General features: G+C 29.3%; 1 protein-coding gene and 1 pseudogene across 1 annotated transcript; one reads left to right on the top strand and one right to left on the bottom strand.

Moving 5' to 3' along the window:
* Positions 1 to 208: 208 nt before the first annotated feature.
* Positions 209 to 12601, bottom strand: LOC149253907 (uncharacterized; annotated as a pseudogene).
* On the top strand, positions 8127 to 14783 carry LOC149253906 (E3 ubiquitin-protein ligase RGLG5-like). The gene is made up of 7 exons (XM_089454622.1): positions 8127 to 8180; positions 8738 to 8834; positions 12822 to 13150; positions 13730 to 13814; positions 14085 to 14225; positions 14362 to 14475; positions 14647 to 14783. The coding sequence occupies exons 3-7, from the start codon at positions 12944 to 12946 to the stop codon at positions 14781 to 14783; spliced, it is 684 nt and encodes a 227-aa protein (XP_089310748.1). The 5' UTR covers positions 8127 to 8180; positions 8738 to 8834; positions 12822 to 12943.
* The last annotated feature ends 2391 nt before the right edge of the window (positions 14784 to 17174 follow it).

Here is a 17174-nt window from a genome sequence, read left to right as displayed (position 1 = left end):
GACATTTGAAATATTTGCCTTATATGATCTTTATATCAATACCATGAATAAAATATTCTGAGTCAGAATGAATTTCTTGTTTAGCATACCTTTCTGTATGTTTATGTAGATTTACAGAGTGAAAACTAATAGACAAATCAAAATCCCCCATGAATTCTGCATAACATACCATTCTTCCCACATTTCTTGCAATCAAGATAAAGTGTTCTCACTTCAATTCTTCTTTATCCGATTGCAAGTCATCTAGAATCCCAACCCCCATCCTAGTCGAGGCCTACGTCACCCACTTCTCCAAATCCTCTGCAACTTGGTTCACCTTTTGTTTTTCCTTAACAACTTTCATGAACTGCTTCTGCTATACTTGAATTCGTCAGACCTCATTTTCAACTTCTCAGAAACAGAAACAACTGTGAGTTCATCATCACCAATATAGGAATCATGTTTCTTCATTTTAGTGGAAGCCAAGGATCTCTTGGAGCTCATGCTTCTCAAAAGCTTCCTAGGAGGCCTGCAGAAACAAGCCCTCCGAGGAGAAGGTGACAATGAGCACGATATTTGGGAGCTCACAGATGGCGATGACGCCATGACCACTCTTGAAGTCTTCTTATTGGGTCTCGAGTTCAAATTCCCCCAAGGAAAATACGCAACAAACATGCTACACCCCTCATTGATGGGGCTCGAGTTCGAATCCCTCCTCGACTGTGCAGAGGACGATGAATTATTTCCAGGCAATTTCTCTTCTTACTAGGAAAGACGGTTGTGACGTCCTTCTAGACCTTGAGGAGGACCCGTAAGTCTAAGGCCCGAAACCGATGCCTTGAGCTTTTCATACCTGCTTCCTACTGGATTGGTGGTGATTTAAAGAAAATCTTCGTCAATTAACTGAAATAAGAGTTATTCCACTGCCGACCATTTCTCCCATGTGCCACACTCATTTCAAATTCTAAATTCTATGGATCCCTTGTCCCTTTTTAAAAGAAAATTGAATCATAGGAAATAACTCTGAATTGAGGTTTCTGTGATTCATAATTTTTAGATAATGTTTCTTTGAATTGAGGTTTCTGCGATTCATAATCTTTAGATAATGTTTCTTTGGATCAATCCCATCACATTTTTAGGGTCTATCAAACTTCCATAGATAAATAAAAAATTTCATCTAGTAAAAAAAATAATAATATGGAAATGCTCCTGGAATTAAATAATACATTAGAAATATAATTAAATAAAAATAGTAAAAACAATAATTTCTAAGCATATAGATTTTTAAAAATAAAATAAAATAAATTAATAAAAATAAATAAATTTACAACTTTAAGAAACACTAATTCTATAATTGATAATATATAAAAAAAAATATATTATTAAACAATATTTTAATCTATTGAAAAAGTTTATATTTAAGGCTAAATATTATGATGGATATAATATAAATCCAAAATTGAATTAGAATAGGTTATATATATATGAATTAATTAAATAAAAATTATTTGTTAGCTTATCAAATATTTTATATTAAACAATCACTTATATAATTTAAAATAAGTATTAATTATTTGAATTTTTATAAATTAAGTATTAATTAAATGGATAAATATTATAATATTATTTATAATAATAGGTTAATAATTAAGAATGTAAATTTTGAAATGGGAACTATAAACTCAAAATGAGAACTTTAGCAAAAAAACATGGAAAAAAGTGTTAAAAACAAAAAGTGTTGATGCTAGAATAACACTTTTTTTTCTAACATAACATGTTTTAAAAATGGAAGTGAAAACCATTTTTTTTGTGCAAAAAACACTTTGAAAACAAAAAGTGTTGATGCTAATAACACTTTTTTCTTCTTTTTTTTTTTAGGGTAAATTTTCAATATGTGTTGATGAAATAAGGTTTTTTTTAGAATAAATTTTCAATATTTTGAAATAATGGTGTAAAAGATTTTATCATGACTCACAAAAAAACAAAAAAAAAATAAAAAAAATAATGAAAACATAAATTTGAAATTAAAGCAATAAATAAAAATGTATATCAAAAACAAAACATAAATTTAGAAAAAGACTAAAAAATTCAAATATATAAAAAATACAAGAAAAATCAAACATAAAAATAAAATAAAAAACAAAAAAATCAATCATAAAAATAAAATAAAAAACAAAAAAAATTCAATCATAAAAATATTAAAAAAGAAAAACAAATTACACTATAAAAGATAATAATTAAAAAACTAAAAAAAATTAAAAATATAAAGAAATAAATAATAACAAAAACATATTTAAAAAAAAAGGAAAAAAAAATATCTCGTAAATAATTAGAAAAAACAAAATTTAAAAAAACTATAAAATTAAAATTTTAACAACCATTAACAAAAAACTAAAATAAAAATTAAAAAATTAAGAACAAACTAGATTTAAAAAAAAAAAAAAAAAACACTAGAAAATTAACAAAAACAAAAAAATTTAAACATCTTAAATAATTTATAAATAAAATTAAAAAACAATAAAAAAAAATTAAAAAAATACTAAAACCTAAAAAAACCTCAAATTTATATATATATATATATATATATATATATATATATATATATATATATATAAAGAGAAATAAAACAACTAAAAAATTTGTTATGAAATATGATTTAAAAAACAATTGAAAAATGTGTCATAATACATTAAAAAATTTAAAGTGTCAAAAATAAGTCCTCTAAAAAAGGGTTGATGTTGCATCAACATGTTTCAAAATCAACATGAAAATCACTAACATTTAAAAAAAAAAATTATATTTAATACATAAGAAAATTTAAAATTGGTTGATTTTTTTGCTACCTCAATGAAACGAGTAATAATAATGAAACGAGTAATAATATCAGTTCTGGTTTTTCTCATTTCAAAGTTTACATTGTTAATTAAATAAACTTTATTATTATTATTATTATTTCATTAGCTATATATAGCTATTTATATATATATATATGAATGATTATTAGTAATATGTATTAAGAAATATATCTTATGAATAAATAATAATAATAAATTACATACTCTCCAACTCAATATGAAAGAGATGTTGTAAAGTTATATTACGTTATATGATGTAAATATTTTGACCCAATCAAATTACGTAATCATAAAAATAAAATACAATTAAAATAAATAAATAAAAATAATAATTATAATTACTAATTAAAATATTTTGACTACATCAAACTACATAAAAATAAAAATAAAATTAACAATTATAATTATCAATTATTAATAATTAAAATGGCCTAGATCCATCTTAACACTAGATCTACCAGAGATATCAAATCTCTTGAGGTGCAAATATTTTTAAAGTGAAAAGAGATTTGATCCCTCTCGACACTTGGTAGATCTAGAGATAAGATGGATCTAGGCTGGTTTGTATTAAATAATTACATAATTAATAATATTATATATAATAAAAAGCCAAAAAAATGTAGAGATATATAAATATACATAATAACAAGAGAAAATCGAAACAAAAATGAAGGGCAGAAAAGGTGGGTTTTCAAGAAAGAGAAAATCAAGAATAAAGGGCATGAATCCAACACCTGCTTATATTCCACCCCTCATCTCTATTTAGATTGCTAGCATGCCTCTTAATTTCAAGAGTCTCCCTAAATTTCCTATGATGGAAGTGATCAATGTTGGAAATGACGTGAGTCTCTTTAATACATGTGTGGGTGAATGCATGAATATGAGTTACACTTTTGGGCCAAATGTGGGGATAAAATTTCAAGTTTTTCGTCGAATTGAAACCCTCAAAATTCACATAAATACGGTGAATTTTGATTAAGAGTAAAAAGACAAATTATGGAGAATTATGTTGTTATCATAATAATATTTTTTGCAAAACTACTTAGTGTTGTATAATATATCAATTTTTCATTAAATGAAATGATTGTCCTCACAAATTTTCACACATCTTAAGAGATATTCCTGTGTTCACATAACATAACTTAATTTAAATGTGTAATTTCCAAATATATATATATATATATATATATATATGAGCTAGATCTTCACAAAGAGAGCTAAGTTTTTCATATTAAAATAAATATTTTTTTATGTAAAATTATATTTTTTATTATATTAAAACATTTAAATAAATTGAAAAACCAAGAATACCCTTTTGAAGATAATTGGTAAACTAAAATATTTTTATTTTTAGAAATTTTTCTGTTTTGTATATTGTTATTAATTTTTTATTCAACCCATTTGACACTCTCCAAAAAAGTTTCAAGCATTATGTTTAAAATAAATTAGATAAAAACTATCATTTGAATTCAAAAATGTCCAAATCATATGCCTTTGGATAGAGGGTTCGTTCTCCAATCTAACATGATCAACTTTGCCACTTTAGGACAAATTTTGCTTGGAGTCCGCTAGGTTACAAAATGGTGTTGTAGAGAAATCTGCAGAAGATGAGCTAAACCTCTATTTTTTAGGTCCTCAAAAGCTTCATCGAGCACCCTACATCGAGCCCTTAACGTGGCTTAACAAAGGCCCGATCGAGCTATTATAATGATCTAAAAAAAAAAAGAAAAAAACTAAGCCTCTCACTACCTGTTTTTAAGCAAATTATAAAATTTATTTATTCCACAAAATATTTTTTATAAATATTCAAATATATTTCAAGCTCTAATTTTCCTTAATTATAAATCCATTTTTTATTTTATTTTACCAAAAAATAATTATAATAATATATAGATAACTTTCTATAAAATATTTTAACTTTGCTTTTTCAATTTTGAAATTCTTAAAAATGATAATTTGTTTATTGTTTTGATTTTAAATATAACATATTTTTATACTTAATCATTTTATAATTTTTTTTATGTAGAAATTTTCAATAAAAATAAATCAAAAAAAAAAAACTAACTCTACTAAACTAAATTTTATAATATTATTATTTTAAAAATAATTTCATATGCACATTTAAATTTAGATTACTTAAATTCAAATTAGTCAAATAATGTTTTAAAATTTATGATTTCTTTGTGTTTTTATTATTTTAAAAATATATATTGCAAACCTAAGTGAGGAGTAAAAAAATTTATATATACTTCGTACTTGTGCACACTAAAGACATAATTGAATGCAATCACATTTTACAGGTTGAAAGAGATTTATAACTGAAGATGTCTTTACATTTATTACAACTATATTAATTATAAGTTACTATTACAACTACATTAATTATTACTACACTCATTTATTTTCTTGAACAAGTGGATATATATATATATATATATGATCGATGGAATCATATTTATTAACTCTTCAATGAATTTTATAAAATACGCATTTTTAGCGTTTATACTTATTCATTTAAAAATTATAATATTTATTAAAATCAAATTGATAAATTTTCTTATGTTTAATTAATTTATTATTTAAATTATAACATTGAAAATTTAAATCATATTGAGAACTAATTTTTAAGTTACCAAATTATATATATAAGAATATTACTATTTCAATTGCAAGTGGGATAGAATCTTTTTTCAAATCTACACACCAAAACATTAGAAATGTAATGAGAAATTAATCCATACCATTGTTGATTACCTATTCAAATGTAATTAGTAATTAAATTTGAGTTGTTTTAAACTATCAAATACCTGTAATTTTAAAGTTTGCCTATCATTATCAATATTTACATCAGTTTTAAAATTTTCAACTTTAAGGCTCGATTGAATCATAAATCCCGATCAAGCCTTAAAGCTTGATCGAGCTCCTAACCTGGGGTTACACATGAGCTTGATTAAGAGTTGGTTTTAATGCTCGATCGAGTAACTTGTTTTTTTAGCGCTCGAGGAACTTGATCGAGTGTTTAAAAACGGCTCTATTGAGCACTTAAAATGCTCGATCGAGCCATCTTTTTTCACCTAAATGCGCCCTCTCTTTCCAAAAAGTGTAACCTAACTCCATGCTTTAACTCGTGTGGTGTTTAGTTTTCTTAACATGTTCGACTAAGGCGGAGGAGTAAGATTTGTTATGCTTGATGTTCGATGTATACTCCAAAATTCTCTTATTTATGGATCGACTAGTCTCTCCAATGTAGGGCGCTCCACAGAAGAAAGGGATTAAGTAAACACCCTTCATGTCCTTCGGGTCTAACAGGCCTTTGACTGATCTAAGGGAGCTACGAATGGTGTCAAGAAGCTTAAAGGTGCCATGCACCTTATTCTTTTTAAGAATGCGAGCAATTTTGTCCATGGTACCTTGAATGTAAGGAGGGTGAATGTCGTTAACTAAATCAATGGGATCCTTCCTTTGCCTTTGTCCTTAACATGATTTTTGTAAAGCCCTGAGACCAAGGTGTTTGTTATAGCCATTATTTTAAAAAAATTAAAGGAGATGGGGTTTTTCTCCTTCCAAATGACTCTCATCAGAAATCCTTAGAACTAGGGTAGCTAGTGTGTTCAGAACCCCAAACTTTTGCATCGGATAATGATGAGAACTTGCATGAAGGTATTGATCAGTGTGAGTTTTTAACAAAAAACTTAGTGAGTAAATGAACCATCACCTTTCTTAGAAATAAGAACATCAAGAAAAGAAAGGCTATCATTGACTTCTGTCTCCATTATGAATTTGATGGAGTCAATGATCGTTAAGATGCTCAAGAAATACATCTATCTTGTCATGACCATGAGGCCAAATGTCGAAGGTATCATCAATAAACCTCTTCCAAAGCTTAGGGTGGAGTGAAGTAGAAGCCAACTCTCTATTTTCAAAGTCTTCCATGAACATGTTCGCGACAATAGGGGAGAGCGGAGAACCCATGGCTACTCCACAAGTCTATTCATAGAATTCACCTTGGACATCGAAAAAAGTGGAGGTAGGGCATTGGATGACCAACTAGGCAGTATCAGGATCGGTGATTCAATTAATTAACTCCATCACCTCATTAATAAGAATAATTGTATAAAAAGAGATGACGTCAAAACTTACAAGAAAATCTCAAAGATTAAGTTTAATATCCCTTAGCTCATTGACAAAAGAAGTCGTGTCTTTAACAAAAAATAATTATATGGGCAACAAAAGGTCTAAGCTTTTGTATTAAAAACTTAATTAGAAAATAAGTGGTCGCACCTATTGTATTAACAATGAGCCTCAAAAACCCTCTTTATTTGTTTATTAGCTTATTATTATAAATAATATTATATTATTTATCCATTTAATTAATACATATTATTACTTATATATTATAATTTAATACAAAAATATTTGATAAATTTATTTATTTTTATTTTATATATATATATATATATATAACCCATTTTGATTCCAATTTAGATTTATATTCACAATATTTAGCCTTAAATATAAATGTTTTTTATCTATAGGCTAAATATAAATGTTTTTATCCATTAACATATTATTCTAATAATATAATTTATTTTTCATATATTATTAGTCCCTGCCCGGACTATAGCGTTCGATCGAACGTTTGACAGCCTATTAATCCATCCGTTGACCGTTTTTTTTGTATGTTTTCTTGTGTTTTAACCAAAGTTTAATCGTAGCAATTTTGTTCACTTAAATTTTATCCAAAGTTTTAACTCTGAAAACGCATTGTACCTCTTATTGCAGGCTTCACGTGGCCCGATGCAAGAAAATTGTGGCAATACTATGTTAACCAAAGTTCTGTCATTTTATATACCATGTCATTTTATATACCATTTCCAATTTGTATTTTATCCAAAGTCTGGAAAATTATGGTGACAAACATGAAACTTAGGTGCATGCAAAGTTTATTATATAGCTGCCACCTCTCACGCAGCTGGCTACCACTGTCTGCCACCGTCTGCCACCTCTCAAGTAGCTCGCTACCACATTAAGGTACCTTCCTAATTTCTGAAGGAAAGGTGATTCTGTAAGCCAAATTGATCGACACAATTTCCATTGCTTATCTCTAGTTTCCACCGTCTTCAATCAAAACTTCATGCTCGAAATGAGTTTCCTTCCTTCCCACTTTCCCTCATCTCCATTTCTAGGATCTGCCCGAGAAATTAAGTAAACGACCGCAATATTTAACTGTAACTTGGAAGAATTCCCGCTTCTGCGACTATCTTGGTCCTAGCCACTTTCCGGGTTGTTTCGATCTGTTCCGTGAGCGCACTTGGCTTTAGGAAGCTTCATATGTGCCGGCTTTAGGTAAATTTGGTTGAATAAATCAACTCTTCGGCTTCAGATTGAGGAAACTTAGTTTTACACGCAAAAAACTCGCTATATTATCTTGTTATTTTAGTTGTAGAGGAAAGTTCTAGTTTACATCGCAAGGAAAGGAACCGTTGATATTTAAAGGAATTGCGAAAAATTTACTGTGTTAGAGCGAGGAGTCATTCTTTTGTGAGCTTTTAAACTTTTTCGAACTGGTCTTATTCAAAATAGTGCTAATCGGACTTTCTTGTTTTCTGTTTTTAAAGTCTGAATGAAATTATATACATATGATAAAATTGTAAAGTTTGCGAAAAAAAATGTTGTTTGTGGGTCTTCCATGCCCTCCATGCTGTCAAATTTGAAGTTCATTGTAAGTTTCCTGAATTTTTCAAGATGGTAAACGTTTTCGGCGAGGGATTATTTTATGTTGTTTCCGAGCTCCTGCTGTCTTAGCCCTTTGTGAAGTGTATATCTGATGTAAATTGCATTATAGCGTGGATTCTCGATTTTGAAAGAGACTTTCTAAGGCATTGAACTGGGAATCATAACAGGAGCTTCACTGCAACTCCGCTTACTTTGTATATCAGTGGAAGGGTTTGGACGGAGAAAGTTCTCTTCCGCTGCCTTCAGAGCGTAATATTCTAGAAGGTAGGCTCTCAGAAGTTGCCTCGGTGGAATTTTCAATCTTGAGCAGGGTGTTGTGCTTCTGTTTTGAGCGGATTTGCCTTCTGTGTATTTTTAAATATCGGAAATCCGAGGATTTGTTACAAAACATCATCCTGAACGCACGAGGCCTCTTGCATCGAGTGTTAATGGGATTTGCATGTTATCTGTAAATGTGCTGAGTTGTACTTACAACCTGGTATATATCACCGCATTTTGTTTTCCTAATTTTGTTTCTTTTTCATTGGTATGAGATCGGCGAGAAATGGTGGGATTTTCTGTTATCAATTTGTTTTTAGTAGCAAGGCCGGGTTTTGCAGCAAACTTTTGTCCTTTACTTCCGAAGCTTGATCCACTTCTTATTATATATATATATGTTTAAAAGCTACAATGTTTAGCTTGGCAAGTCTTAAAGATATTTTTTCTTCACAAGATCAAAAAGTTTCAAATAAGTTGTATTTAATTTGGTTAATGAACATGTCTAAAAACTGTTTCTCCAGGAACCATTTTCTTTATGTTGCAATTTTAATGTCAATATTCTAATTTATTATGTTGGTAATCCTTTTATAATGTTGCCATTTTGGATTTGAGAGATCTCTGGTTTTTATCTTTTGAATTGATCGGAGAATCCACAGTGTAAACATTTTTGAACCAACGTTTCGAATCCCAAGTGGGATCCATCATCAGGGATGAAGAATGATGATAAGAGAAGAGCAAGCAGGGAGAATAAATACTAACGAGGCCAAAACTATCTAAGGAGGAACAAACAGTCGGCTAGAACCCTAATTTTAAATTATTATTATTTTTATTATTTTTATTTTTATTTTTATATTATTTTAGTTTAATTATTCTTAATAATTATCATTCAAATAAATTAATATAATAATAACTTATTCATTAATTAATATAATATTAATATTAATATGATACTAAATAATTATTGAATAATAAATAATTAACTATTACTAAATAATAATAATTAAAAATTTTCTTTCTTTTTTTTTATAGTAACAATTATTAATTAATAACTAAATTAATAAGATCAAAACATATTATAAATGAATAATATTTACACCTAACCTAAATAATAAATTTTAATTCATATTAATTGATTAATATATTAATTTAAATTATTTTAGAAAATATAAATAATTAATAATTATTAAAATAGATGAATATAATAATTCATATATTAATTAATAAGATCGCTGATAAATTCAAAATAAATTAAATTAATAAATATTTGATCTTATTAATAATTAATTATTTATACTAGATTAATATAATAATTCATATATTTATAAAATAACTAAGGTATAAATCAAAATTAATATTAATAATCAATTATTTTATAATAAATAAATAATTTCTATTTTTATTTATTTATTTATTTATTTTTTTGAATAATGTATAATAATTATTTAATAATTGATAATTATTATTATTATTATATAATAAAATAATAATTGAATATTATATTAATAATTAATAATTAATTAATAATTAATTATTTATACTAGATTAATATAATAATTCATATATTTATAAAATAACTAATGTATAAATCAAAATTAATATTAATAATCAATTATTTTATAATAAATAATTAATTTCTATTTTTATTTGAATAATGTATAATAATTATTTAATAATTGATCATTATTATTATTATTATATAATATAATAATAATTGAATATTATATTAATAATTATTAATTAATTATAAAATTAATGTCTAATAATAAATTAATAATTCTTATAGTAAATATTATAAAGAATAAATTAATAAATTCTATATATTTATTACATTATACTAGAAAACATAAATAGTTAATATATAGTTAACTAATAAATTAATTGATAGCTCTATAAAGAAAGAAATTAAATTATTATAGAATAAAAGAGGACAACATACCTGAGGACGCATTACCTGGGGATGGGATGGCGACTTTTAACTTCATTGATCAAGGGCAGCCAGCTTCCGCTAATTTCCAAACCATTGTCTCTGTTCAGATTCTGAGGATACTTCATAATTTCAAGAGCTTCTCTGATCTTCCGTCTTTGATGGTGTTCCTCTCTTGCGATAATCGAAGCGTTTTCCATGCAAATATGGTGCTTAGTCTTCAAGGAGTGTTCTGCCAGTGCTGAGGTACGAGATCTTCCATTCTTGATAGCCATGTTCTTTGAGCCTTGTCTGGAGGGAGCGACCTGTTTCACCTATGTAGCTTTTTCCACAAGAGCAGTCTATCTTATAGACTCCCTTAAGCTGAAGATTGTCAATATCATCTTTAACAGACTTCAAACCTTGTCTGATGGTACCCGGAGCTGAGAAATGAGTGAAGATGTTCTTCTTTCTTAGGATTTTTGCGATTTTGTCTGTAACACCAAGGATATAAGGAAGAAAAATCTTACCCTGAGGTTGATCTTGCGCCTTATGCTCATAGGATGCCAACTTTCTTTCAGCTCTCTCTATGGCTTTTTTAACCTCATGCTCTTTGTAGCCTATATTCTTGAAAACTGAAACCAAATGCCACTTTTCTTCAATCAGGTGCTCTGAGTCGGAAATTCGAAGGGCTCTGATGGCAAGGGTGTTTAGAACACCAAACTTGTTGGGGAGCCAATAGTATTGACAATGGGTCTAAGGGGAACCCCTTCCTTATGGATCTTGGGTAATCCATAGATTCTGGGGATGGTTTCACAAGATGGGGTTAATTTCTTCTTTAATTTTCCGTCAAGATTAGAATCTGAGATGATCTTTTTTACCTCCTTCATGATTTTGGGGATGGGATTATTGTTCAACTTCTTATAACTGCCACAGTTTAGGTGATCATTCATTTTGCGCACATAGTCTTCTTTATCTAAGATGACTGCTGCTCCTCCTTTATCAGCTTTAAGAACCACCACCTTGTCATTGTTTCGCAAAGATTTGAAAGCTTTTTGTTCCTCCCTACTCAGGTTGCTTTTGGGAGCATTGGCTTTTCTCATGATGAGAGAAATTTCTTGCCTTAATGCTTCTTTTTCATCCAGAGGGAGGTTACTAATCCCATCTTCTATGCTGCATATCATGCTCTCAATGGGGAGGCTTCTAGGAGCAACCGCAAACCCCATACCCTTGCTGAGAACATTGGTTACTAGAGGATCTAATTCTTGGGAAGAAAGGTTGACCACTTTTCTATTAGGTCTTGGCTCACCGGTATTTTCTGAAGACATATCTTTTCCTTCTATCTGGACATTCATGACTAAGCCTTGATTTTTATTGCTTCCCATGCCATCACCAGAGTTCTGAATGCGCTCACAATTATGCGACCTGAGAGTACTTAATGAATTGTATTCAAAGTTATCCTCTTTTGAATCAACAAGACTGTTTTGACCGACATTGTCTTTTATTAATAAATTAGGGTTATTATTATTAATATTGATAGCGCAGTTGTTGTCGTTTCTTCCATCTGCATAATCTCTTGAAACCTTTAAACTGTCATCGTTGCTAACTGGTTCAGTTGTGTCTTTGGGAGACTTGACACCGCAATCTGCGAAGTTACTGGAATGTTCAACGAATTTCTTATTACTGTCATTAACTGCGCAGCTACTTGTGACAATAAAATCGTTTCTCCGTGGTCTTCAAGGACTGCGCTGTTTTTAGTTGGATCATTAACGTAGCAGGCACGGTTTTCACGGTTTTCAAGGATGGAATCAACTGCGCAGCTCTCAAAGGTTTCATCGTTTAAATTGACAGCGGTTTGTGAATTCACCATGCTGGAACCTTCTGCGAATTGTCTCTCAAATGATTCAACATTCAAACCGTTTACAACTACGCTATCTCCAGAGCTGGAATTCACAGTGCTGGAACCTTCTGCTGCGAATTGTCTCCCTGATGATGGATCCCACTTGGGATTCGAAACGTTGGTTCAAAAATGTTTACACTGTGGATTCTCCGATCAATTCAAAAAAAAAAAAAATGTTGCCATTTTTCAGATCCAATTTCCTGGGATTCTGTTTATGTTTTCTGAGGCAAGTTTATCTTCAATTCATTAGAGTTTGTGGAGAATATTATGTGCCATACCTGCGAAACCTTGCAAAAACTCAAAATCTAGGCAATGGGAGGCAGACATTCAAAAAGTATTCGCCCGAGGCGTTACAGTTCTTCTTCGTATGGCCCTTCACCAGCATGGGATTCTTCATCCTATGGTCCTTCACCAGCAGTTCCATCGGAAACTTATGCACAACCAGCACAACCAGCGACTAAACAGAAGTTGCAAAGGAGATACTCCCGAATCGCTGACAATTACAATTCACTTGATGAGGTATTCTTACTCTCCTCGGTTTTTGCATACCATATATGTTGTTAAAAATTAAGTGTTTACTACTTTGCACTTTGGTTTTTGGATGCCATACATGTTAAAAATTAAGGGTTTACTATGCATTTTCAGGATGGGTTGTTGTCATTTCTTTGTGATGGATTTGAAGTCATATGGTTTTTTCTTATTATTAATCAGATATGTGCCTTAGATTATATAACTTATTCGTTTCACCGGTTTTCATATTTCTTAAAGCTTAGTAAACATTTAAATCCAGTGGAATACTTAATTTGAATTGAAAAATAATGCTCATTGTTGAGATCATATTCAGTAGTATTAATTCAAGACAATTAAGTAATTTATTTAGGTCAACAAACAACGCAACAATTTTGGTCAAAGGTTTAGTCAGATTGTAATGCTCTAAAGAACTGGCTTTGCATGGGTTTCGATGTACCTGATTATGATATTTGAGTAATTAGCTTGTATTATCGCATGTATTTCAGTGTGAATTGGCTTGATAAGTTATGGTTATAAGCGCTATGGGGAGAATTCTCTGATTTGTTTCTATTTTTATCTTTTTTGTAGGTGACTGCAGCTCTTGCACAAGCTGGCCTCGAATCTTCCAATTTGATTGTAGGGATTGACTTCACTAAGAGCAATGAGTGGACAGGTAAGTTCTATTATCCATGATCCTGAAGTTTTTAATGTCATAATTTTCATGCAAGTTAAAATTTTAAAATAGCCAATCTGCCTCTATCTAAATGTGGCCCGCTATGTTTATTTGCTCAAGAACTGTTAGTGTGTTTCTGTAGGCAGCTCATATATATTGAATACAACTTCAATCAGTTTTTTAGTTTAAGTTGATAATTCTGCAGGCTTTTTATTTTTCAATCCAAATCAAATTAAAGTCACCACTTCAACATTTTGTTATGGATTTTAGGTGCAAGGTCTTTTAATCGCCGAAGCTTGCACCACATTGGAGACACTCCAAACCCTTATGAACAAGCGATTTCGATAATTGGGAGGACCTTATCTGTATTTGACGAAGACAACTTGATCCCTTGTTTTGGTTTTGGGGATGGCAAGTTTTGATCTCTATTTCGATTGAAAATCTTGTTTGAATTTGGCTCAATTTATTTTTCTTATGTTGGTTAACATGAATTCATAACATATGCAGCAATATGGTTATTGCTAATAACGTGTTGTTTCTTTCACAGCTTTGACACATGATCAAAGTGTGTTTAGTTTCTATCCAGATGATAGGTTATGCAATGGATTTGAAGAAGCGTTGAGACGCTACAGGGAGATAGTCCCACATCTTCGACTGGCTGGTTGGTTAATGAAACTTTGACATTCCACCTGAAGATATGAAGATTAATTACCTTTAGCATTATAAGCCTTAAGCTAGGAAAGAGTGTCTGACTGGTTTACTTGATATGTGTATATGTTGCGTATGTCCTGTGTTTTCTTATACATTTCTTGTATGTTCTTTTCTTATTTAGGGCCAACATCTTTTGCCCCAATTATTGAAGCAGCAATCCGTATTGTGGAACAGAGTGGTGGGCAGTACCATGTTCTCTTGATAATTGCAGATGGACAGGTTGCAAATCTTCTCTATATGGATTGGTTATTAAAATGAATTGTTAGTTTTGAGGAAGGGACTGCCTTGTCTGTTGTCTGTTTAGTCAAAAATTTTAGCATTTCTTGATTTATTTATACCACATACCTTGAGAGCAATGGGTGTTATTATTGTTTTACAGGCATTGTTGTTGCATCTGTATAGTGAGCAAAGTTTTGATCCTTATTTTGAATCTTAATGAGAGTCTTCAAGTCCTCTTAGGCACAATTTTTTTTTATGGTCATTAGTATTGTTTTGGTTCTAAACATAAACTTTTGTGAATTGTCATTATGGCCTTTGTTGTTGTGTAAAGTTTTACATTTTCATCGTTGGTTGGATCTGTACAAACTAGCAATCTTCAATTCCTCTTCGGTACAAGATTTCTGCACTATTTATAATATATATATTGAGCATGGTTGTTCATGTTGTTTGTGCATTAAGTGTGGTTTTCCTTAATCATGAATCATGATCATAACCTTCCTTGATGCTGCACAGTTTGTTGTTTTTTTTATCATGACAAAAAGTAGAATCTTCAAATCCAACGGACCTGCGGATGGTTACACTTTTAAAAAAAACATTTGGTTCCATCTCTATTTCGTGGGTTAAATATTTAAATCATATGAGAGAAAGCGAGTAAGCATAAATCATATAATGTTTAAACCATAAGTTTGGCAATGCGCCTGATGAACATAATATTTATTGTATAATAATAATGTCACGACAAGCTTAAGCCTTAAAGTACGATTTTTCTTCTGCTTATACAATCGACAAATGACACCAACGACAAACAGTTAAGAAAGGTGAAACAACGGCTTGCTTGTTCTGAAACTGCTGGTTCTAGGCTTCTTTTCTACATGTCTTGATTATTCTATGTCTTGCTTATTCTAAGAGTTTGCATTGTGGTTGTGGCAGACCCCGGCAGGGACTACCGCCACGGCAGTGGCTCTCTTGTTAAATATAATTATTTTTGTTAAATTGTTTTTGTTTTGCTTTTTTTTTTTTTAAACTATACTTTTAAATAAATTCCTAATTAATTAATTGGGATTTTCCATTTTTTAAATATAATAATTAAATAGGTCATGAAAGGGACGTAGGGTGTGAGTGAAAAGGTATCAAGTTGAAGGATTGGATGCCCGCGAAGCATGGGCGGTGCCAGAAAGATGCTTTCAGCGACAGTTTGACATTTTGAAAATGTGATTTGAAGAATAATGTTAAAAGCACGTTAAACGTCACATCTCATACCAATAATCTACACTCTCCTATGTCATGCTTATGAGCATCATTCACACCATTGGTGTGGGTAACTTGCCTAGAAATTCAAACTCTTCTCAAATTTCTAATTAATGATCATTACTTACATTTTTCAAAAAAGATAAAGGTATAAAAAAAATTGTGTGTCCACTTTTTATCACATTGCATTAGTATATTCATGAGTATAATTAGATTCATGATTATCTTATGGATTCTTTTTATGTTTGCAAAAGTTTACATTAACTTTTATTTTAAAAATCCAGGTTATAATTTTAAAAAATTTAGTTTCTATTCAATTAAGTTTTTCAAAACTATGGGCAATTTTAAAAAAAAATTAAAATATTTGTTAGTTGATTTTGTTAAAAATTTTTATAAAGATGTGTTAAAATGATATATTTGATTTGTATATATCATATTCTAGCTAAAAACAAAAATGTAAAATAATTAAATTATTTCCTTAAAAAATTCCATAACATCACATTAAATATGGAGGAATATATCATGGATTTTTCTTTTTAAATTAAGGAGCTTCTGTTTTGTATTTCTATAGTAAAATAAAATTAGTTTAAGTTGTTATTAACTTGTTATAAAAAAAATTTAAAGTTTGGTGGGACTACATCTTCATCATGTTCAATATATAACCCTTATTGGGATGGGGAATTGAACGGGTGACTTCACATCAAGGAGTTTCTTAACATAACACCAAATCACCGTATATCCAAGACCCTATGGACTATTAATTGTCATAATTATATATAAATAATATCATGGAATCTTCTCTTAAAAGTAATGAGTTTTTATTTTATATTTTACTATAAAATAAAATTATTTTAAATAATTATTAATCTGTCATAATTATATATAGAGAAATTAAAATTTTCCAAACAAAAACAATAAACCAATATATATATTTTTAACTTCTAATCTATAATCATTAAAATGTATCAAATTTCTTCAAATATAAGTATTGTTATCACTTAAAATGTATCTATGTTGATTGTAATTTTATGATTTATTAAAAGGAATCCAAAATCTTAGAATATAAACTTTTTATCATAAAAAATGGATAGAAGGTTGACTCAATTTCATATAACTTAAAACTCACAAGTTATGTAAATATGTATATAAAACTACAATTTATTATTATTATTAAAATATTTA

Source organism: Pinus tabuliformis, chromosome 7, assembly GCF_031772625.1.
Source record: "Pinus tabuliformis cultivar Carrire ecotype Pingquan chromosome 7, CPIR1, whole genome shotgun sequence".
Lineage (NCBI taxonomy): Eukaryota > Viridiplantae > Streptophyta > Pinopsida > Pinales > Pinaceae > Pinus > Pinus tabuliformis.
Note: the sequence above shows the minus strand (reverse complement) of the source record. Positions and strands in the feature narration are given on the sequence as shown.

Bases quoted from the DNA above. Each gene is read 5' to 3' on its own strand.
- LOC149253906 (XM_089454622.1), top strand. From the start codon at position 12,944: ATGGGAGGCAGACATTCAAAAAGTATTCGCCCGAGGCGTTACAGTTCT. The intron at 14,226-14,361 runs GCAAGTTTTGAT...TTTCTTTCACAG, and splicing joins TTGTTTTGGTTTTGGGGATG to CTTTGACACATGATCAAAGT. The intron at 14,476-14,646 runs GTTGGTTAATGA...TTTCTTATTTAG, and splicing joins CCCACATCTTCGACTGGCTG to GGCCAACATCTTTTGCCCCA.